Below are 23,650 nucleotides of genomic sequence, written 5' to 3' on the forward strand. Positions count from 1 at the left end.
TACATTTTACTAAGCAGGATAAATTATGACAGCAGTGCACTGACAGCCCACTAGTGGGTGGTGTTGTGGCTCTGTGGCCCCTCTGAGCCTCAGTGTCAGCTGCTGTGTGATGTCTGTTTCAGTGATGACAAACACATTTAGCCTTCGCCAGCTAACCACGGCTCAGAAGCTAAAGCGGTTCCCACTTGGCATTAGAGAGAGCACTACTTGCCAACATGTAAGCAACCCCCGTCTCATACCAACGTCTGTCTGCTAAAAACTCTGCGGGAGTCGAGGAATTAGAGTGCCTTGCAAAAATATTCATACTTCTTGACCGCTATTTTTCTTGTTGCATCTATAGACTATTTCCTACAGGTTTCTTTTGAATTTTATCCGATAGACCAACAGAAAGTGGTACAAAACTGTAAAGAAAAAGTTCAGCCCAAAATTATTCATATCCTTGGGGATATTTCATCTTGGCAAACAAGTTTCTCCTTACTGCAAATGACATACAGTAGGTGTGTGTTAAAATATCAGAGAAAAAAAATTCTGTTCGACTTACTTAACACATAAAGAGCATGTCATGTTGTTTACTCCTACCACTAAAAGTGGCTTTGGGTAGGAAGCCAAAAGTGACACATGTAAGACTGATGATATGAGAGACGACGAAGAGTCAAAGGTTCCAAGCCATCCTGAAGAATTAGGTCATGCCGGTGGCAACATCTTAATGCACACAGCCCAGCAGATGCATCAGACTGCTGGTTACCATGGAATCAGACCAATGAGGAAGCCATTTCTCTGAGTAAGGCACATAAAAAATAACCCAAATTGGGTATGTTAATGCAACCTTGTTGTTCAATCCCAAGAACACCACTTGATCAATCAAGCATGATGGTAGGAACGTCATGCTTTGGGGATTTTTTCAACCATTGAGAAAGGTGATCTAATCAATGTGAACAAAGACCGCAGAGAAACCTGGGCTTGGGGAACACCAGAGATTCCAGCAGGATCACGACCCAAACCACACAGATAAAATGATTAAGACATGCTTAACAGAGAAACAACTTAACATTTTGGAGCAGCCTAGCCAGATGCTGAGTTCAACCTTACAGGGATGAATGTATCTTTAGATTAGATTAATGGCATAGAGGAGATGTGCTGATTGAATTAAAAGATTAATTAAACCCCAAACCTGCCTGGGACATAAATAATTAGGCTTATCTGTTACTGACAGAACAACATATCTCTTCAGGCCCCGGATTCCTGTGGATCCTGAGGGAAACTAATGTTGGGCTTTTAGATCAATTCTATTTAGATAATAGATAAAGTTTCTTTTAGATAAAATCTATATTTTGTAGTCTTAAAACAGTTGCTTCTGATTATATAAAGCCTTGTTCCTACAAAATATATCACATTGGACTCTTTACACGCCTAAGCTTTAAAACAACTGGAGTACATTCTCAAATTATCCCACGGATTTCCACACAAATACCCAGTGACACACGCATGCTGTCAGACAACCTTTATTTCACAAAGTCAGTAAAAATATACAGTATCAACAATATAATCTGAAAAATAATGTGAACGTTCATAAATGCATGGATGAGATGTAAAGCCCATTTTTCACATATCAGATACAGTTTTGGTTGCCAGAGAGGAGGTGACACCCTCTATCCACTAAAGAGTGTTTCCTCAAAGACATGTTTTGTTGCGAGATATCACTGTAAACATGGAGGCGCTTCCCACTCCCACCTGGCTTTAAGTGGGCCAGTGGGAGGCAGCAGAGCTGCACCAGCCGTAGCTCAACTGGCCTTTAGGTCCGCAAATGTATCAGCAAACCCTTCAGCAAAACTACATGATGAGGCAAAACAAAGAAAAAAACCAACTCTGGCTGATAAGTCCTACAGCTGCTGGATGCTTTGAAGGTTTGAGCTCCCAGCAAGCCGGAAAAAGTCCTTCACAACAGTCTGGGAAAGCAGTTTCTTCACATTTGTTCATAGGCTAACTGCCACGGTTAGTGCGGAAGGCGCCGATAAATTACTGACAGCGAACTGGGAGAACAATACTGAATAAAATGTCTCTTGGTCCCTTTATTGTAACCATATAACCGTCAGACAAAATAATGCAGAAAAAGAAAATCAAATTGCACAAATATCATCTGATTGATACTGTCAGACGAAAACCGTTTGCTTTCGCACAATCAGAACTGAGCTGTGAGGTGAAAGTGTCTCAGGATGGCCTGTTTAATTTGCTCTGAAGGGCTCAGTTAAAGTCTGCTCTCCATGTAGCTTCAGGCACCACCAACTCATCATCAGGCAGGACGTCTTGCACTGCCTGGCAACAAGTACTGCCTGATACTTAAATAAAACTCTTACAAAGTACAACACCTTACCAAATAAAATGCCCTGCATTGTAAAGCTGTGTTAAAAAAGATAAAATTATCTTTTGTAGCAGCTGAATAATATCACCAAAACCCCCCCAAAAAACCCTGAAACATACAGTCTATTATAAGTGCATTAATTCAGAGGGATAAAAATCCCATGATGAAGAATAATTATGTTTAATAAAATTAGCAGTGGCAAAATTATTAGTTCTCCAAACATCTATTGTCTACATTCTTGGCATTGGTTCTTATTTCAAATGGTGGTTTAGTGAGAAATGTGGAGAAACCTGGACACATCGCTAGACAACATAGAAGCACACAGGACAAACAGCAACACACACACACACACACACACGCATCCCCCCGCCCCCACACACACACAAACACAGCACCTAAGAACAATTTAGAGAGACTAATTAACCTGACAGTCATGTTTTTGAACAGTGGGAGGAAGTCGGAGCACCTGGAGCAAATGCATGCATGCACAGGCAGAACATGTAAACTCCACACAGAATGACCCCTGGTCAGGATTCCAACCCAGGACCTTTTTGTTGCCATCAACTGTGCAGATAATTCTAAGAACAATAACAACAACAAAAAACCCTCTTTAAATTAAAAGCAACAAACCCAATGTTGAAATCTCAACCTTAGTTATTTCTATATTGATCAGAGTATAGGAACTCCAATAAGTTTCAGTTACTCTAGGGAAAAATATGATGTGACACAAAGGACTATTTCTTTTAGCCAGTAGGCAGAACAAGGAGCCAGCAAAACGTGACATTCTGGCTCCATGACAACCATTAGACTAGTTTGGGAATGGTGCCAGAAAAAAAGAACCTTCTTTGTCTTACAACACAAATGTAAACATGTAGAGTTTGCTGGGAATTTAATCAGATTTGTTTTAGTAACAAGTACGGTGAAGGCTCTGTGTTGCTGTGGGCCCATGTTGTTGTTTCGAGGCACTGAGAACGTTTGCTAGACAGAGATCACGACCAGATGGTTTCAAACAAAACGTTGGTGGCTTCCAGCATCAAACTTAAACTCGGTCGTCCAAAAATTGTGCCACAGAGGAAATTGTAAAAACAATTATTCCTCAGAGAATTTACTTTCAGACTGAATAAACACACTTTACATTAGAAATTTGAGTTTTCTACATTCGTCTGTGATGATAGGCTGCTGCACTGGAATAATTTATTATAAGGATTTTACACATCTTTACCAGAATGACACTTTCTAAATTCCCTAAATTCACCGCGCTGGAACAAGAGAAATTACTCCATAAAAAACATACAAAACTGATCAAGAAGGAATAAAAACACTTTCATACATACCATTATTTAAAGAGTTTGGGTAGCTTGTAAAGACCCTTAAACACAAAGTCTAACTGAAACTTCCACTGGAAGTAAAGACTTATGTCTCAAAAAACATAAACTGAAAAATACTAAATGCCACATGTCATATGCCAGCCAGTGCTTGGATGCTAATCCTTCCTGGGGGTGTCCATGGTAACATTCCTCGGATCAAAGATGGCCGCCTTCCCACCTTCCTCCTAATCACTAATGAAAGGAGGGGGGAAAAATAAAGAAGTTTTGTATATCAGATCTTTGGAGCAAAACTTTGCTACTTTTTTCTGTTACTACTTTTATTTGATCACATACAGCACCTTGCTAAGAACTCTAACTTTTACACATTTTGTCAGAATCACTCACTTAAAAATACCTTATTGCTTCTATGTAAAAGTTCAATACCAAGTGGGACTGAAGCGATTAGTCGGATGAATTGTGATGAATCAATCTTTGAAATAATCGTCAACTAATTTAGCAATCGATTAATCATTAACTGGAGTATTCAGACTCTAAAAGGCCATTTGCTGAAAGAACAATTAACTCAGAGTAATAATGAATACACAAAAAAAATTATGTTTTGCATTTAAGATAGAAAAAAACCCAGAAGAGTAAAACCTATGAAGTCAGACCTGAGGCTTTCTCCCTCGACGTCCTCGATTGTGTCCGGTAGAGGCTTGTTGGCCGTCTCAGGCAGCAGCAGGGTCAGCCCAGCGCCCAGCAGCGGGCACAGGCCAGAGAGAATCATGGGAGCATGAGGATTGATGTCCCTCAGCAGGTACATCATTGGAGCCAGGACACCGCCGATCCGCGCACACATGGAGCCTATACCAATCCCATTTTGCCTGTAGATCAGAGCAGTGAGGGAGCAGACAGTCTGGTTAGACAGGCTGTTCACAAAGGAACTTCATTAGCACATGGCAGTGATTCCCAAAGTGTGGAGTTTTCTTATTTATTAAGTGGATGCCTGAATAAATGATACAACTTATTTTTAGGAAATGCTTGAATAACACTGTTCTGATATTTGAGAATAACAAACATTTACATAAGGGATACCCTGATCCAATATTAATATTGCTGTTATGGCCAATAAGCAATATTTACCAACATTATATCTATTTCACTGCTCTTCCAATGCCATTGATTTCACCACAGCTTTCTCCCTTCTCCTTCAGCTTAGGCTAAACTCCCCACAATCCTTTGCTGCATCGCTGTCACATGACCAACCTCTTTCTCTCCCCTTCCACAAACAAATGACATTGAAAAATAAATATTAGCTGCTAATATTGACCCAGTTTATTTTTCCGACCGATACCAATATGTTAAAAAAAATGACTCATATTGGCCGTTACCAATGTTAGTGCCGATATGTTGTGCAACAAGAGTTTACAGCACTTTTGAGTTGCTTTATATACAATGCAGAGTCCGAGTTGTCCCTGAATGCACCTTAAAAGTTCAGCTGTAAAGTTCCATCCCCTCACAGGGAACCCTGGGAAATATTGGCTCCTGTGGTGGTTTAGGCTCTCTGAATGCTGCTGCAAGGCTTGTAGTACTTTAACTGATCTTTCTTCAGTATCAGCGCTGTTTGTACTTGGCTTGAAGTTTTTCCGGGGGCCCCTGCAGGCCCCTGGTATGTCGACTCTCATGTAAGTCAGCACTATTGCTGAAAGATTCCATTGATAAGCAAGATGTAATGTGAATAAATTGTAACTGACATTTGCAGGTAATAAAAAACTGGACACACTTTACTGCCTTAAATAATCAGATAAAAACCACATGCCCACATCATGACTCCTCCACCACCATAAAACCATACTAAATGTTTATGCTCTTATGTGTTTGGTTTTCTTCCAGTGTGCTGATGAACAGAATTACTAAACACATCACTTTCATGTATTACCTGATAGTAACAAAAAGGATGTTAGACTATTGGACTGTCAATCAAATTTAAAGGTGATATTAGATAAATGTTTGTTTTGACAAAAAACACCTCAGAGCCGAGCTGCCAAAAACGTTTTCCATTTCAACTTCTCCAAAACAGTTTCCATTAAGTAAAGACTGGCTGGACTGGATCAAATGTCTGTGTGAGCGTCTGGTTTCTCTTACAACACACTGGCAGCTGTCTGCCTTTCAACGTAAATCCTAGACGGCATTGTTAAAACAGATTAAGTTCGCTGAGCAAAGGGTTTTAGGATCTTTTTTCACCAAACAACACACAGAAATGCACTGCAGGGCAACACCCACCTGATCACTGTTGGAAATATTTCAGCTGAGTAGACATAAATGATGGACAGAGAGGCTGTAATCCCAAACTTCCCGATCATGGCCAGGACCGTTCTGACAACGGGCAGGTCTAAAGAAAAAAAAGATGACACAACAGGTTGTCACCACTCAAAAAACTGTGTTTAAAAGGACTTGTCTTTTTTTTTTTTTTTTTTAATTTGACTAGAAAGATTAAGTAGAGTCTGTGTGCACTGTGTCTACGTACCGCTGGGGATGCAGGTGGTCAGCAGGCAGGCAGAACCTCCCACTGCTAGGAAAGCCAGCTGAGAGAACTTGCGTGAGCGGTTGAGGGTGAACAGTGTGATGGTGCGCGCCGGCATCTCCACCAGGCCGAAGATCATCTGGGTCAGGTAGATGTTCATTCCGAAGTCGGAAATGTTGAGGGACAAGCCGTAGTACACCAGGACGTTGACGAACCTGGAACATGAAGGATGACGTTAGGACGCTTCTTTGTGACCAGCGAACAGAAAGACACACATTAGCACATGGCATCATTTTATATGAAGATTGTTCCAAAATGACATGAAGTCCTGTTTAGGTTCTGGCTGTTAAGCAAGTGTTTGTTGCTTTCATGTCTCTTGCTCTGTTTTATGTTTCTGTGGTCTAAACAAGAGCAATTGGAACATTTTAAGAGGCTGTTTTATCAGCCAGTTCAGAATATTTCAGATCTTATGTAATTTTCCAGCTGGATATTGTCTTGTGGACCTGATCAGTTCTTACTGTGGCTTAGGATCATTGGAGTTTTCTGAGTGCTGATCTAAAACATCACACGGTCATTGTGATTGAATTATTTATGGATTGTTAGAAGATGTTTCTCTTGGAAGGGGTTTGATTCCACTTTTCACCATAGCAGTGTTTATAGACAGAACTGCCAGGAGAACCAGCGCCGCATGTGATCCGATCAGGATTGTTCAGTTATAGGATTCGTCTTTCCTTCTCTGGGCAAATGGGTTTAAAAAAAACTTCTTTATTCTCTTGTCATTTCCTAACAGCGGGGTTTTTTTGTTGGAAAAAAATATTGTGTTTCTCATTTTATTCAAAATGTCATTCCTGATATAACCACAGGATGGCGACAGAGAAGAAAATTATGAAACCCTACATGTAAGAACTTTCATAAGAGTATTTTGTAAGGTGTTTTTGTGGTTTTCGTAAACAATGGTTTATTCAACTACAGCTTTGGTCATTTTGCTGTTTCACTCTCCTTCATAATGCAGAGGGGGAAAGTTTTAATGCAAATCAAATATAAAAAAAGGCATATTGCACAGAATTTTCCTCATTTTTCTTGATACTGTTGTAATTTTGAAAGTAAGCAATGTCACACTTTCTATTAAAGATATTACATAGTGTGAGAACAATAGTAATCCAAGATCAGTAGAAGCTCACTCTGCCAGGTGACTGACTGTCACATTAAGGTCACAGAATCCAAATTCAGAGCCGTGGTCTGAAACTGAAGCTACTTTCTTCTTTTCGTTCAGGTTTTGTTCAAACTGCTGTGTTTCCAAAAGCAGTTCTTGCTCTTTTTATTTTTGGGCAGCATATTCTGTGATATTATCACAGAGAATAATGTAGTAGATTATAACTCAGCTAAACTTGAATGTTTAGTTTAGTTTACTAATTTCTCTACATGGTATGCAATTATGGCTTTTGCAGTTCAGAGAACAACAACCCACCTGGTTATGCACTAGTCATTTGTGGGCGTGGCAGAGAGATCCCAGGGCTTTCTGGCACTAAATGTTCTGGCACCAAATGTTGCTAAATGAGGCACATTTTGTGTCACATTTAACAACATTTAGAAAAACTAAATCCGACAGAGTTACATTTAGACCGGTTTCATTTAAAGAAGGTCCCTCTGCAGCTCAGAGCTCCCATTTTAACAGCTGAACAAAGGGATGTTTCGAGGCACACCCAAACCTCGGGATGGAAGCATTCCACTCAGTGAAAATAACTATTTAGTGACTTTGTTTTTCCAACTTTTCTTAGCGTGTCATCTGTGTAAGGACAGAATGCAGGTCACAGGAAAGTGCTGTTCTGATGGGTGTTTCACACACACTCTGTCTGACTTGGCAGAGATGTAAAGGAACAGGCTGCTAGGAAAAGGATACAGATCTCAGCTAACTGGATGGGATGCCAGGCGTGAAGTCTGGTTCACTTGTGAACACCTAAAAAGTCTATAGTAACAAGCTTCAGCTTACAAGCTGTATTTTCCTGTGAAACTGGTTCTTTCTGAAGCTTGGTGAGAACAGGTCTGGCAGGTTGAGACCGTTCACTTCTGTTTACGTTACCAGAAGTAGTCAGAATCAGAGTTAGACATCTGAAGTGGTGCCACAGAACAGCCAGTGGATTCTACTACAGAGCACATAGTTAGTCTTACCAAACATTATCCTGGCTGACTGGTCCATCGCTCACTGTCCATGAAAGTGATATTGGATGGAATTATATGAGTTGGATTGCAGGTCACTGGATATGAAGTAGGCCTGCTTATTTTTGCACCAATAGCATTTCAAGTTTACATGATATTATTCCAGTAATGTAACGTTTCTTTTAAAGAGAACATTGACAATTTCTAGGACTGCAAAGAATAATACGGTGCTCCCGATGAGCCCTAAAGATGGCTGCTTGTTGTTCCTGAGGTCACAAGGCAGATGAATTTGCCTAAACAAACATTCGCTCAGTAAGCTAACAGCTTACTGAAGTTTTAAGGCTACAGTTGCAAAGCTACAAGGTGGATTTTCGCTTAAAAATCTCCCAGCAGGGAGAGAACACAAAACTCAGATAGTTCAACCAGCTAATAGCTACAGTAGCTAGTTAATTGGCTAAAGGAACTGACAGAAATATGGGGATTTCAAGAAACTTTGGTGTTGTTGGGAACTTGAAATTTGTACAGCCACATAAGGTCTGTTTCTACATCAGATATCTTCATCTAAACAAAGCCAGAATAAAACAAGACACAGAGGAACCAGTGCTAAATCCCGAGTAACACCAGAAAAATAGGTCATATATGAACCATGTTGATGCTCTTCAGCTCTTCAGTGTTTCCAGAAACAAATCTAAATAAAGTCAGACAACATTTAGTTTCTCTGCTCCTGGAACAAACTCCCTGAAAACCTGAGATATACACAAACTGTTGGTTCCTTTAAATCAGGACTGAAGCCTGGATTTGTGTCGGATATAAATCTAAAATTAAACTATAGTCTAAACTTTGATTTAAATTAGCCTTTGCTCCGGGAAGCAGTCACTATAATCAGGCGATTAGTCTATACTTTTGCCTAAATCTTTGCTCAAGATCGAAATAACAATAAATATGAAAGATAACATTTTTAATTCATTCTTACTGTAAAACTCTATGTTACGTTTGCAGGGGCAGCAGGAGCGACACTTTCCTTTTCTGAACAAAAGGAAGTAGTTTGATATTTGTGTGAATCTCCTGCTATATAATATGTTAAAATATTATTTTTAACCACAGTTATCATCCAGTGAGGATCTCAGATCAGGGATGTTTTTCAGAATAAATGAAGTGTTTCCCACCCGGCCATGTGTGCTCAGTTCTGTCTGATCTAAGACATGCTTCAACGAGCGCTGAGAGTAATTTGGAGTCAAGTTTCAGTTTGTACGGTGCAGAGGGGCCAGGGGTCACGGGGTCTATGCAACCAGTAAAGAACCTGTCTGTGGCAAACACTCACAATGATTTGGAACTGTATTCACACCCAGTTAACTTTTTTTTGTCTCATGCAGTCTTGAAATAAACAAAAGTTTCCATGTTTGCTCATTAGGATTTTACGAAGCAAAATAACACAGAATGCAAAATTTCAGCAAATAACTTTTCAATAGAAAATATTGTCGACTTCCTAAAATAATGGCTTAAGTAATTTTTTGACAGAAGTGTTTTTTGTCTAAAACATCTTTAGGATGGATGGCAAAAAATGACTTGTACCATTTACTTTAGGAAGGTGATGTTACAAAATGTGACAAAAGTAGCTCCTGGATCATTAAAAATGACAAGAACTCTGCAAACGTTTCATGTCTTTTTAGAGAAATGTGAAACAAAAACTAAAAATGAATCAAAATGACAAAAGTGAAACCCAAAAGACAAAAGACTGCTGGTTCTGTCACTTTGACTTGTTTTGCTACTGCTCTTTTGAATCTGATTTTCCTGCAGCGGTCCAGAACCCGACCCAGTTGGGGGAAAGAGCGAGTAGATGGGAGACACTTCCAGACTGAGAGGAATGTTGGAAGGCCATAAAACTCCAAGAGCTTCCTTCTCTTTTTCATAGCGGAGCCAGAGAACGCCTGCTGTTTGGCTTGGAAATGTTAAAATGCAGAAGAGACTGAAAAATGACTTCACGTCCAGAAGAAAGCTTCTAATGCAAGATCAAATATGAACTTTCAAACATTTATCATTTATTCCTGTCTGTTTTATTACATATTAATAAGATTACCGTATTAGAGTCTGGTTGGTTAGAAACCATACCTGTAAAACTAAGAATTTGTGTGTGAAACCAAGAAGTTATTCGGTAAGCAGAAAAGGATCCTGCTGGTGGAGGGACATTCCTGTTCCCTGAATATGCAGAATGCAGACAGAACAAGGAAATACTATAAGAGGCAAAAAGAGTCACAGCATTATCACAAATAAATATTCAGTTTCCTCAGAACAACCCAAGAAAGCAAATATAGACCCAGATCACACAACAAAAGAATATTCAAACCCACGCCTTGTGAAATAGTCAGTGTGTCATCTTGCAACCATATTTCACGAATCAAATTATTTCTATGACACTTATTGCGTTCTCTTGGCACTCTGCTGTTTTCGGCATCAAGTTACCAAACTGTTTGCCGTCCAGTGAATGGAGGTCTTGTTAGCGTAGAGCGTAGAGGAGAGATAGAGAGAAAATATGTGACCCAGTTAGACAGAAATCGCTCTCTGCTCCGATCGCATAGCACATCGTGACACAACGCTCTAAAGCGTGTCAGATCCATAAGCTTATCCATTCATTCATTTTTCTTCTAGCCTTCAAGTTATAATACACCTGCTAATTATAATACTAGCATAAACCTAAAATCCACTGCTGGATCTCTTTCCACATACAGAGGAAACGTTTTGGAATGAGTGTTAAAGTCAGAGCAGATATGACAAGAAAAACTGGTTCTGTTCTGTGACCACTGGGGTCCAAACGGCCGTGTTTCTGAGCTGCAGGAGGAAGCTGGAGTACCCAGAGAGAACATGCACACTAAATGCAGACAGAGCCTGGACCGTCCTGCTGCTAGGAGTTAGCATCTGTTCCACCATGCAGCCAGGAAGGAAGGAAGGAAGGAAATCAATCACAAGATGTTTCCCTCTTTAGATAAGACCTCTGATATGGAGAGACGCTTCAATCAAGATGAAACAATTAGACAAATACAGAAATATTAATTATTCAGAAATATTTCATGAACCAAGCTGCAATATAAACATCCGTGAAATATGGAAATTAGCTTAACAAAAAAACGTCACAAAATAAAACACCATTATGAAATGAATAATTCACAAACAAATAAAGAAATAAATATGGAAACAAATACGTTTTGAAATAAATAAAAAATAGATAAAAAGATTCATTCAATTTGAAAATATTTATTTTGTTTTATTTGATGGAGTCATGTATTCATCTTATGGAATAATTATGATCAGTATTTATTTATTTTTTTTCATTTTGAATGAAACAGCTCTGCTTTGACTTGTTAAAGAGCTCAACAATACAGAAGAAAAATAACAACAGGTCTGAGTCACCCCAGGAAGAAGTGAGGACTGGGAAACACACAACTTTACACACAATTCCTGACAAGAATACCAGTTGCTGTTTTTTTTTTTTCAAACAATTTTTCAAGAAGAAAATGAATGATCACATAGGACTGCTTTCTTCCTCCTTGGTGAAGCTTTTTATTTCAAGTAACTAGGCTTGCTTTCTTCAAATCAGAATGAAAAGAGAAACTTTCCATCCATATAGACAGAGAGCAGCAGCAGGGAGGTGGGATATGTAGCCTGCTGGAGTTCTGAATTTGGTTTTATACAGTTAAACCTGACGGAGATGTCTGCTCTCACTTTACACCTACAACAAACCAGAGATGCTGCTCCGCCACGCAAACTCCTGGATTAGCATTCTGAACATTTTGACAACGTGAGTACACATTCTTGCTATAAACAGGGTAAGACAAGAAGTTCCCTGCTAGAATTTCCTGCACAGATGAAAACGTATATTGTAATCCATACTGCAGGCTACAACATCCAGCTAACACTAAAGCAAATATTCAACAGTAAGTGAGTTACTTTCTACTCATCTGACAGAAGCGTGTGATGGAGGGACTCATTCACAATTATACTGCTGCTGGGTTTTTTTCTTAAAGTGCATTTAAAACAACAAGGCAGAAAAATCGAAAATTTTTTGCTTTATAACCAAATTTCACAGTGATCTACATCTGAAAGCTAATATCCAGTAACTGGTAATGGAAAAGTGTTCAAAGCAGACAGTTTCCCACAGCGCCCCCTGGAAGGCATGTGGGAATTGTCTTTTCCTGTTAACGATACCTCGCAAAAGTATTGAATTCCTTTACAATAAATAAGCAAATACAACCTGTTCTAGTTTGCATACAGTCACAGTCACAATAAAAGTTTATTTAGAATTAGAATTATTTATATATTCTTAAACTCTTTGGTGCAGAAAACTGGTTGAAAATTGATCCATTAACTGTGAGTTTCTGTTTGTTTGTGTAAGGTGGAGGTGGGACTGCACATGAAAACCACTCTGACTGCCAACATGAAAAAGACACGAGCAAAACTGTCACTAACTCTAAATACTCCAAATGTATTTTTTCTATTCTTTCTTCCAGAGAAAGAAATGTCTCAGAGAAGGGATGTAGACCATGTTTGACCGATTTTTCTCTCACATTTTGCACATCAGGTTGCGGTGCGCTTGCATCCTGATATCTCAAGAACGAGATACTAACATACATGGACAAACCTTCCAAAAACTTTTACTGTAGCAGGAAAACTTTCAGTATTCAAGACGCATTAAAAACTGACTGAGGAGGAAACACAGAAGGAAAAAAAAAAATCCCTCCATGACCCTCAGGATTCTCTGAAGTTTTCTCTCTAACAAACTCAGTAATATTATTTTATGGTTTTCTATTGTTTCTGACTTCAACGCAACCAAGAACAGACTCCTTACACGACGACGAGTTTAAGACAATCTGAAAGGTGCTCTAGCAAGACGGCCCAGCCTTGGACATGACCCGACCTTGTCTGGTTTGGGCGAACAGCGTCCCGGTCCTGATCAGACCAAGGCTGTTTCAGATAAATCCTTCTCTAGAGGAGATAAAGAGGTAAAGTTCTGTGAGTACTCACCAAAGATAAAAGACGATCAGGGACTGCTTCCTCATTGTCGGGGTTCGAACGAGGTCAACCAAGGAGTGTTTTTTCTTCAGCTCGGTTTTCTCCTCAGTGTGATAAACCTGGTGAAAAGACAAACAGGGGTCGGCTGAAACATCCAGCTCTCTGAATGGTTTGCATGTTTCAAATGAGAGCCTGTTATCAAACGAATTTATTCAAAGTCAGATCAGAGGCCACTACGGTGTGCAGTAGCAGTGCCACACGGTGAAAGAGCCGTCACTATAGTAACACTGTCAAGTGTATGCTGCTGGTTTATGTTTGGTAGCAGTTTATTTAGGTTATCTTCTCTAATGGATCTACCTCATTTCATGAGCTTCCACTCTGCAGCCCCGCTGACTGGACTGGGAATGCAACCCGAGCAGAACCAGATCCACACACCTGCGTGTGTGTGTCTAGACTGGAGATAGTCAGGTACTGCTGGTCACAGGCAAACTGGCAGAAGTGATCACATAGTAAGCGCAGCTTTGCTCATAAATCACAGAGAAACCGAGTTGAGGTATAAAAATACATTTTAGTGGGGGTGCTGTGGTGGTGCAGGGGCAAAGCACGACCCACGTATGGAGGCCTTAGTCCTCGCGGCGATAGTTGCAGGTTCGATTCCCGGCCTTGTGACATTTGCTGCATGTCTTCCCTCTCTCTCACTTCCCTGTTTCCTGTCAAACTACTTTCAAATAAAAATAAAGGCCACTAGAGCCAACAAAACCTTTAAAAAATAATAAAAAAACATGGTGGATTTATTTGGAGCAGATATTTGACTTGAAATAAATGTGCTGTCAGAATGAAGTCAGAGATGTTTAGGATAACAGCAGCGCCCCCTCTGGCTAGAGAAAGTTTGCCTATCTGAGTCTGGAATCTATTCAGTGGAAAAGAACCTGCCTGAATTCATTTTTATTTTTGTGCAAGCAGGAGAATGACTGGTTCTGCTGAGAAAACGCTACGGCAAACATTTAGGCGAGCTAGAAAAAAAAAAGGAAAGAAGAGGGAGGGAGGCTAACCGTCGCCAGTAGGATGAGGCCTGATGTGGAGGAGAGAACCAGATGTTTCAAACACAGGACACTTTTCTGACTATTCACACTAAATAAACTCTGATAACTCCAGGATAGTAAGTTCTCAGGTGTGAAGTGTCATCCTGAAGTTGCTCCCTCTTTTCTCCCACCTCTGAATATTTACTCCTAACAGAATCTTACGGAACTTTTTTTTACAGTTACAACTTTCTATGGAGTTCGCAGTGAATTGAAAATTGGTTCTGTGACAGAATAAATAGCTTTAGTTTTATTGTGAAATTATGGCTCTTAATTTTCAACTGGACTTTATCTTCTACTCTTAAAGGGGCAGTATCATGTAAAATCAATTTCTTTGAGCTTTGCATCATGCTACGATGTTATTCCCTCATCAAAATATACCTGGAGTATTGCTGTGATTTTTCAAACATGTTTGAGAAATTCTTTAATCTCCATAGCAACCATTCAGGATTAAAAAATACCAGCTCCTTCAGACTAGCCAGGAGCAATTAGCAAATACCAGGTGGAACTGTGCATCAGCTGAGATCATCATAGGAGCTACTTCTTTGTACAGTGCTGGTAAAAACTTTGTTAAAGGGCTCATAGAGGAGCCATGTTGTGATGACTTCCTAAAGGTGGAGTTTCTGAAAGAGCAGGAGATTTTACAGAGACAGAGGACCAATTTCAAAGTGCTAAATTACAAAGTCAAATTTATTTTAAATCATATTTGATATGCACAGCATTTACGTAAAAACTGAAAGTCACATAGTTACTTGACTGTGCTATAAAATGCCATTATGTGGCTGGAAAATACATAATACTGTCCCTTTAATCACTAACAAGACCTAGACGGAGGGGGCTGCAGTGGGAGGCGTTGCTGCTGAGAGTCAGTGACTCTGTTTGGACTTCACTGAGGAAAGGCTCAGAAAAAAAACCCTCTAGAGTTACTGACAGCGCAAGGAAAAAAACTAACCAGGTGTCATTGCTGAATTGTATCTAAAATGTGAAATGAAAGCTTGGGCAAAAATTGGGAAAGCCCTCAAGGCGTGGGTATTCCTGCATGCTGTTGGGTTTAAAGTGACTCCTGTAAGAAGCATTCAGAAAAGTGGAGCAGAGCCCCCAGGGTAATCTGAGAGCTGTTGTGTGTGTCAGGATCAGGGATCCGGCCTCCATGTGCTTTAAAGAAAATTCTACAAATCTTACAGAAAGCAGTTCCAAGAGTCGGGGAACCAAAGTAGAAAAGGACGAGGTGGTGAGGAGTGGGGATCCGGGGGGCCAAGAGGAAGAGACAACTCACCACAAAGTTTCTGTTACAACTAAAAGCAGGAAATAGAAAAGTGAGGGCAGAAAAGAAGTGTTTATCTCCCAGCCTCCTGACACAGGAATATGTTGGATAAAGATATTTTAAAATAAGTTTCCATCTTATTTTATCTCAACACTCAGGGAGATGTGGATAAAACCTGCAGCGTGTTGATTTGAAAAGAAAGGATGTTTTCACTACTTTCACTACAGCAGAAGCTGCAGATGGATCAGGGCCGTGTGCAGACTTGAGGGCTTGTCCAATTGTGCTCAACTGTATGAGCCGTTGCTGTCAGCTCCAGCAGTGAAAATTGCCCTGAAAGTCTTCTCTCTGCAAACGTATAAGCTTGGTGACGGGTTTTATGAAAAGAAAACTTTGTTTACAGCTCCCATGTCCTTCCCTTCTGGATCAAAACCACTAGTTGCTAATTTGAGCTCAGGCTAACGTTGGCAGCTGAACACCAACCTGCTGCCATTAGCCACTAGCTGTTTAGCCCAACAAACCAAAGTCATCTCTGGCTGTTTGAAACAGCAGCTTTAAAGGAAATGTGGATCTACACTATGCCTGTGTGTCATTTACTTCTGCTGCATGTTTTCATTTATGGAAGCAGTGTGAGAGTTGAGATGACATCACATGTTGCTCTGGCTTATCGATGAATCACTTGATTGCCACATGTGGCTTTAAGAGAGGAAACCCCAGAACACTGCATGTGGGACGCGTCTCTCTGCTCCTCTTTTTGATTTAAAATCCTGCAGCTCAGTCTGATCTACTGATGTCCCATGACTGACGCATTTGCAAAGAAGGAAGCTAATACACAGATCCCATGAGTGAGGGAGTGCTAAGTCACCAGTGTGGATTATAAAGTTACACAATCTGAGAGCACAAAGGGAAGAAAATCTTCTTCCTTGGGTTAAAAACATGTCGCCAGTTGTATTGTTTTTAATTTGTGGAATGAACAAAATGTCATAAATGTTACTTAAATGCAGCGACACCTCTTGAATATTTTCACATTGTTATTTTACAACAAACTTTCTTGTAATCTACTGGGATCTAATTTCACTTACCCAAACAAACTAGTGCAAAAAATTGCACAGTAAAAGAAAAGCGGTGTGTGATTTTCAAAAACTTATAGTGTCACATAAAGAAATCAGACAAGCGGTGTCACTTGTAAAATCTCCAAATAGCTTTGTTCATCTAGATTCTAGAGACTGAAGTGATCCTTTTTGCAAAAGTCTGCATGCTCAAATTGGATGGAAAACATCTGTTAGCATCAGCTTTTAGCTATTGGCAAAAAAAAAATTCTCATTTGGATTTAGATCTGGACTTTGACTGACCAGTTCTATCCTACAAACATGCTTTGTTCTTAGTAGCTCTGACTGAATGCCTGAGGTCAAAATGATGCACCACTTTGAGTGGGTTTGTCACATAAATATCCCAATAATTCACATTGAGGTTTGTGGTTGTAGTGTCATTTGTAGTGGTAGGAGTATTTGTGCATGAAATCATTCAGAACCAACCACATGGAAGAAATCAGCAGCAACAAGCTAATTTGAAATCTTTTTGAGCATTGTAACTTTTGGTGTTTTGTTCATTACTGATTATTTATTAAAGTTGCAGTAGGTTTTATAACAATATGTTTTGGATTTTTTTTTTTTTTTACATATTTTCATGTAGATGCTGCTCATACCCTACAACATGTTTTCTGCTGAGTGAATGCTCAGGCTAGTTAGCATGGATACTGATAACGGCGGACAAACAGCTACCTTAAAACATTACGTTGTTTCTCCATTGTTAGCACAGCTGCAGCAAACAGGCAAATTTGCATACGTGAGGATGATTAACTTTGCTAAGACCCACCTCCTGACTCTGATTGGTTGTTTCTAACTGATTCCTTTTTTCTGCAGATGGCAGTAGGACCACAGCGAGAAGGCAGAGGGGATCAATCTTTTCACAAATGATCTGTCTCCTGTTATACTGTCACACCAAGGTGACAGCTTTACCAAATATGAAAAAAAAATTTTAATAAAAGTTACCTACTGCAACTTTAATAGAAACATTCCAAAATAAATGTGCTGTCAGAATGTGCAGTCCCATCTCCACCTTACACAAACAGTCCAAAAAACAAAAACAAAAAAAAGGAAAGAGGATTATCATGCCATAAAATTAAAAGTCAGGTACTGACAGCTTCTAACAAAAAAAAAGTGGGACTTGGTTGGTAATTTCTCATGCTTGCAGGTTGTGACACAATTTTATGCTGTCAGCATTCTGTCAACATAAAATTAATTGTGACTCTAGTGGAAGGAAGAATCAGTGAGGCCACATTCCTACCTGACACATCTCCATGTCCTTACTGATGGGCTTCCCATTCATCTCGGCTGCCTTCTGGATCACGTCCCATGCTTCCTCCTTCCTGTCGTTGGCCATCAACCAGCGGGCCGACTTCGGCAAAACCCTGGGAGGAAAAACACTCTATGTCAAACATTTATCTTAAACATCACCTCAAAGTCCTTTAGGGCATTTTCTGTCTGACTTGTTCCAGAAACTCACACCTTTACTGGAAGGAAGCCATAACTCCATTTGTCTCTTTTTCTCTCTCTCTCTATCTGTCTTTCTCACTCTCTCTGTTTTTGCATATGTCAAATGTAAATGAGAATCATAAATAACTTGCATGGCAAGAGGCATGCGAGGCAACCTCAAAGAAGGTCAGCACATTTTCCTCTGGTCTGAGGAATGCCTTGTAGACAGAGAATGAATCGCCATAATTCACACGCAGAAAACAAGTCAGACAATCAGCTTCTGTTTTTTTATTTTCTGTGCTTGTGCAGACTGCAGGCCACTCACCAAATGTAGACGATGAAGAGGAAGCCAGGTGCAGATATAGCCAGCTGCAGCTTGCGCCAGTCCCTTATGAGGTACGCCACTCCGGCCAGGAGGATGTACCCGAACCCAAAGAAGTAGTCTGTGATAATCCCGGCCAGCATGCGCTGTCTCAGGCCCGTCCATTCAGTACCTGGGAGGAAGGGACTGATGAGCACACAGCCAAGCACGTACTGACCTCTGAACCTTCACCTGTGTTTCTCAGTTCTGGTCATTAGGGAAAACAGCTCTGTGTGTTTTAGATGTGTCTCTGCTCCAGAACACCGGATTCAAACCTCCTCTGCAGATGTTAGGCTGTTGTACCACCTGGTAGTCCAGTAGACTCGGTACCGTTGACATGTGCTGCCTTTTCAGGTAGTGCACTTTGCTTTCACACTGCACTTTGTCAAACGATCCAGACCCTTTGAAAAACTAGTTCCCCACCCTCACCTGTGGGGGCGCTGCACCGAGAACCACTGAAGGAATGACATGAAAACCTCAGAAGACGACACAGAGCGCAACTTCCTTCTTTATGAAATGTAAACAAAATGGAGTGGCGACAGATTTTAGCAGTTAGCATTTTCTATTTTGGAAAAGAAAAAAAAAAAGTAAGCCATTTCTCCTGCTAGTGCTAGTTTCTCATGTTTGTTTTGTTGTATTTACCCAGAATGCCACTTCCTGCTTTTAACGCAGTTTCCAGTTCACTTGGTGATTCACATATTTATTCGAACAGCACCAGAGTTCACTTCAACCAAATCAGGAAACATATTTTTAGGTGAACAAGACTTTGCTTTATTGGTCTGCATCATATTTTGATTGCACTCTCACACCTAGCCCCAAACAAGCTGGACTTTTGAGGTAAAGGAAATGGATTTTGATTAAAACGGACTAAACGGCATACGTTTGAATGCTCCCTCAATCACTCTTATTCAGGTCAGGTGTGTGGCAGAAGGAAAACACCTAAAAGTTGCATGGCCGTGGCTCCTGAGGACCGGAACTGAGAAACCGTTACCTACACAATGACATCTAGCCAATTTTCCAACATACCCCTAATCAAACTCTTGGTTCTGGTATTTTTGACAGAGACCAACCCATTGACCACACTAATAAACCTGTTGAGTCTCAGTCTGACCCCTGAGGCCCCAGTCTACACCCCACAGCACCTAGACAGTCCAAAACAAACACCCCAGTACCAGAAACACACAAAGGTCCTGAGACCGTGACCCAAAAGGTCATGGATTCATGGTTGAGTTACCACTTCCTGGTCGACAACATTAGATCAGTAATTTTAGTCTTCATAACCATCTACATTTGTTAAAGCTCTTTAAATACAAGTATTTTTGCCGTTGTAAAACATTTCTCTGGAGGTTTCTGTGCTACAGCATTGACATAAAGAGGAACAATTTGTTCTGTGTTGGTTCAGAATAGCATTAGTTTGGAATGCTGGTTGCATTGGTTGGTATCTGTAGTTATCTATGATGTAGGTAGGAAGAATCAGCAGAGTTCTGGAACATCTTATCATGGGTTAACCTTGTAGGCATCATCAAGGATTTGTTCTCTTTAAATGCACCAAGCAAACCTTTCCCCTAGACAGAAGGAAAGGATGAAACTTTCCTCTCCAATGGGCCACACATTATCTTTGAAGATTGTCAACAATACACACCACGTTTTTTAATTCTGAGGTTGGGTTTTTCAGTGGGTGCACTCATCAGGAAGATCCTGAATCTTGTGCAGGTTCTTTCCACATGGATCCTTCTATGCATTCATGGTTCCTCCCAAAGTCCACAAACATGTGAGTGAGTTTAATTGACCTGTCCAGGGTGTACCCGCCTCTCTCCCACTGATTACTGAAGATATGAACCAAACTACAAGCTGAAGTTCTGCAGGATACTGACCCAAAACAAAGGCGTTCATGATAACACCGGAGATGGACGTTCCCACCATGAAGCGAAGGGCTGTGTAGACGTAGAAATTGGGAGCGAAAGCAGCAGCCACGCCAAAGGTCGCTTGAATAGCCAGGCCAATGAGGATGATGATCCGGCGACCATATCTGAAGAAGATAGGGTCAAAAAGACAAAAACTGTTCAAGAAAGCAATACATAAAGGAGGGATGACCTAGTTTTTTTCAAGGAAATATTTGAATGGTTATGAACTTACTTATCAGCCAAGAAACCGAATAAAGCAGCGCCGACGAGGAGTCCGAACATGTAGAAGGACGAGCTGAGGTTGTTGAGGCTGGAGTTGGAACAGACCAGGTCCCACTGGAACGCAGAAAGACAGCTGTCGGTGAAAAAGTCTGAAACTTTCTGCAGCGGCTCTTTAACTGGAGCAGGGCTGGAGGGCATTAGTGATGAAATCTGTAACTGATTTCTGTTTGAGCGAAAGAACTGTGAAGTCTGAGCAGCAACATGCAGCAAAACAGGTTTAGGTTTTTGTGAAAACTCAGATACAAGGTCAGAGATGAAGCTCTCCAGTTCCTCCCTTTGGCGGCTAATGCACTTTTAGTGTTTAAGTGTGATTTACTGGTGCAGAATTATGAAATAAATTTGTAATTCAGAACATTTATGTCTGTATTTAAACTAAGAAACGATTTAAGTCAGTTCAGATGTTTTCCTGTGTCAGATCGGTATCGGTAACTTCAGGTATGGGTTCTGGTATGGGAAGCGAATGAAGTGGATCGGTGAGTTCCTATCCAGGACAAACTTCCGTCACCTTCACGTGTCGTAATCGTACTCTGTCTGAACGGCATGTGTCCGTCTCCTTTCCCCACCCACTGTCAGACGTCTGTGGTAAAAAACCTTCCACATTCCAGAGCTGCACCACTTCTTATGTTTAACACATTAATGGAAACTGTGGATGTTCAGAACCCTGAGAACGGGTCCTCTGGCCGTTCTGCCAGGTGCTCCACTCACCTCGGTGACAGTGGTGCTTTGGAACGTCTCCTTGCTGTACTCCCAGCCGTCCTGGCAGGTCGTGGTGGGGTGCCTGTCTCCGGGGGCCGCAGTTCCTCCAGGGGCCACGGTGCCGCTGCTGCTGTGGTTCAGGGCCATGTTGCAGGACAGCTCGGGTCGGCCGTCTGGCCCGCTCAGAAGACTGAAGTTCAAAGCGGAGGGGGTGGCCCCTGAGGGCCAAGCGGAGCGGCACAGATGAGGGGGAACGGCCCCGGTGAACACGGACACCAGCATGTGGAACGCCAGGAAGATCTGAGGCACACAGATCCACACATACAGGAGCTTCTGGAACTTCCCAAAGCCTCCGATTTTACTCAAAATGTCATCAAAGTTCATTGTGCTGGTCGGTTGGAGGTGCACACCTCAAATGTTTCTAACCGGTCTGCTCTGACAGAGATTATCCCCTGATGATAATACACTCAAACTGCCAAACAAGAGAGCTCAGCAGCAGACAAACGTCTGCAATAGAAGTCTGCAGCAAGCAGGCGATTAGCAGCCAGTCGGCATGCAGACACAGTCACACCTGCTGGGCTCTGACAGCGACCTGTAGCTGTGCAGCTTGAGACGCTCTGAGGCTGCTCTGACCTCAGAGTGATGGGGGAGAGCTTAAAGCAGGAGGGAGGGGCCTGCAGCTGCTGGGAGGAGCCAGTGGAGGATGCTCCGCTGTCCCTCCGCCCTCCCTGAAATAGTTTCATAAGATTAAATTAAGTAACTGGCTTGGAGGTGAAACCGGGAGTTTGTCATAATATGGGGGGGAGAAGAGGGGAGAGAGGGGGCAGCTCCGTTCTGATGAGGATAAAAGCAGAAGCATCAGATGACGTGTATGTAATTTCTGAGATTACACTCCAGTTGTTGTCTGGAGACTCGTCCTGGTGTTACGTTCTAAATGCTGCTGGGTGGAGTGAGGCCAAGACATAAAGACAGCAGAGAGATAGCAGGGCGAGATTAGGACTGCATTCATTCATCACATCCTGACCTGCCTGGGTCAGCGTGGGTATTCCTGCATGCTGCTGGGTTTAAAGTGACTCCTGTAAGAAGCATTCAGAAAAGTGGAGCAGAGCCCCCAGGTTAATCTGAGAGCTGTGGTGTGTGTCAGGATCAGGGATCAGACCTCCATGTGCTTTAAAGAAAATTCTACAAATCTTACAGAAAAGAGTTCCAAGAGTTGGGGAACCAAAGTAGAAAAGGACGAGGTGGTGAGGAGTCAGGGCCCCAGGGGGCCAAGAGGAAGAGACAACTCACCACAAAGTTTCTGTTACAACTAAAAGCAGGAAATAGAAAAGCAGAAGCTGGAGATGGATCAGGGCCGTATGCAGCCTGAGCGGCTCTGACCACAACATTCCTGAATCAAACCTCTTGAAATCTTTCTAGATTCCTGTCAGCACACTAATATGAAAATGACGTTCAACTTCCCATGAATGCGCCAACACGGTGGCATCCACCTGTGACTCACAGCATCATCACCGCAGCTGGCACACAGCAGGCTCCGCCCCCAACACGGTCCTTTAAGTAACCAACACGCGTTACACAAGGGCTCACGTGTGTATCTGCATCAATGATGTATACTCTGTGGTGATCAGATAACGCAGCTTAAACCAGACTTTGACGAAAATGGCAGATGATGTTCTACTTTTATGTTAAAATGCAAAATGTATCCCTAAAAATAATATGAAATAAAAAGCACAGCATCTGAAAGAGACGTTTCGAAATGTCAGTGCCGGAAACGTCGCACCGCTTTGAATCAGTTTGTGATGAAACATTTAGAATCAGCTTAGATAACCAGCAGCTGCTAGTAAAGAATATTTTAATTATCAATTATTTTATTGATTTATTGGAGTAAAAATATTTGCTGTATGCATTTAGCCTCTTAAGCTTATTTAAGACAATATTAGAAATGTAGAAAAAAAATGCAAATATACAATCAAATAAGAAAATAAACAGATTATTGCCTAAAATCCAGTAACAGCATTTCTGTAGAGAACACCGGATCATTTGTAGCAGGAAAAGCATCTGCAGCTCACAAAATATTTCAAACATCAACATATCAGAAACTCAGTTTAATCTGCTGGACTTAACTTCAATACGGTGTAGAGCTGATCTGGTGATTAGTTTTTTGATTATTTGATTACTGGAT

At 41.1% G+C, this 23,650-nt stretch overlaps 1 protein-coding gene across 1 annotated transcript; it reads right to left on the bottom strand.

Moving 5' to 3' along the window:
- Positions 1–1,486: 1,486 nt before the first annotated feature.
- On the bottom strand, positions 1,487–22,133 carry si:dkey-119m7.4 (uncharacterized protein LOC560629 homolog). Its single transcript, XM_044105655.1, has 10 exons — positions 21,478–22,133; positions 20,723–20,826; positions 20,461–20,615; positions 18,551–18,719; positions 18,038–18,161; positions 13,364–13,470; positions 6,194–6,405; positions 5,950–6,058; positions 4,338–4,550; positions 1,487–3,918 (listed from the first exon to the last, which is right to left on the bottom strand). Exons 1-10 carry the CDS (start codon positions 21,850–21,852, stop codon positions 3,912–3,914), a joined length of 1,575 nt encoding a protein of 524 aa, XP_043961590.1. The 5' UTR covers positions 21,853–22,133; the 3' UTR covers positions 1,487–3,911.
- Positions 22,134–23,650: the final 1,517 nt, after the last annotated feature.

The sequence above is a fragment of the Gambusia affinis genome, linkage group LG22 (genome assembly GCF_019740435.1).
Source record: "Gambusia affinis linkage group LG22, SWU_Gaff_1.0, whole genome shotgun sequence".
Taxonomy (NCBI): Eukaryota; Metazoa; Chordata; class Actinopteri; order Cyprinodontiformes; family Poeciliidae; genus Gambusia; species Gambusia affinis.

Bases quoted from the DNA above. Each gene is read 5' to 3' on its own strand.
- si:dkey-119m7.4 (XM_044105655.1), bottom strand. From the start codon at position 21,852: ATGAACTTTGATGACATTTTGAGTAAAATCGGAGGCTTTGGGAAGTTC. The intron at 20,827-21,477 runs GTGAGTGGAGCA...TCTGCGTTCCAG, and splicing joins AAAGCACCACTGTCACCGAG to TGGGACCTGGTCTGTTCCAA. The intron at 6,406-13,363 runs GTGAGTACTCAC...TTCATGTTCCAG, and splicing joins CTGATCGTCTTTTATCTTTG to GTTCGTCAACGTCCTGGTGT.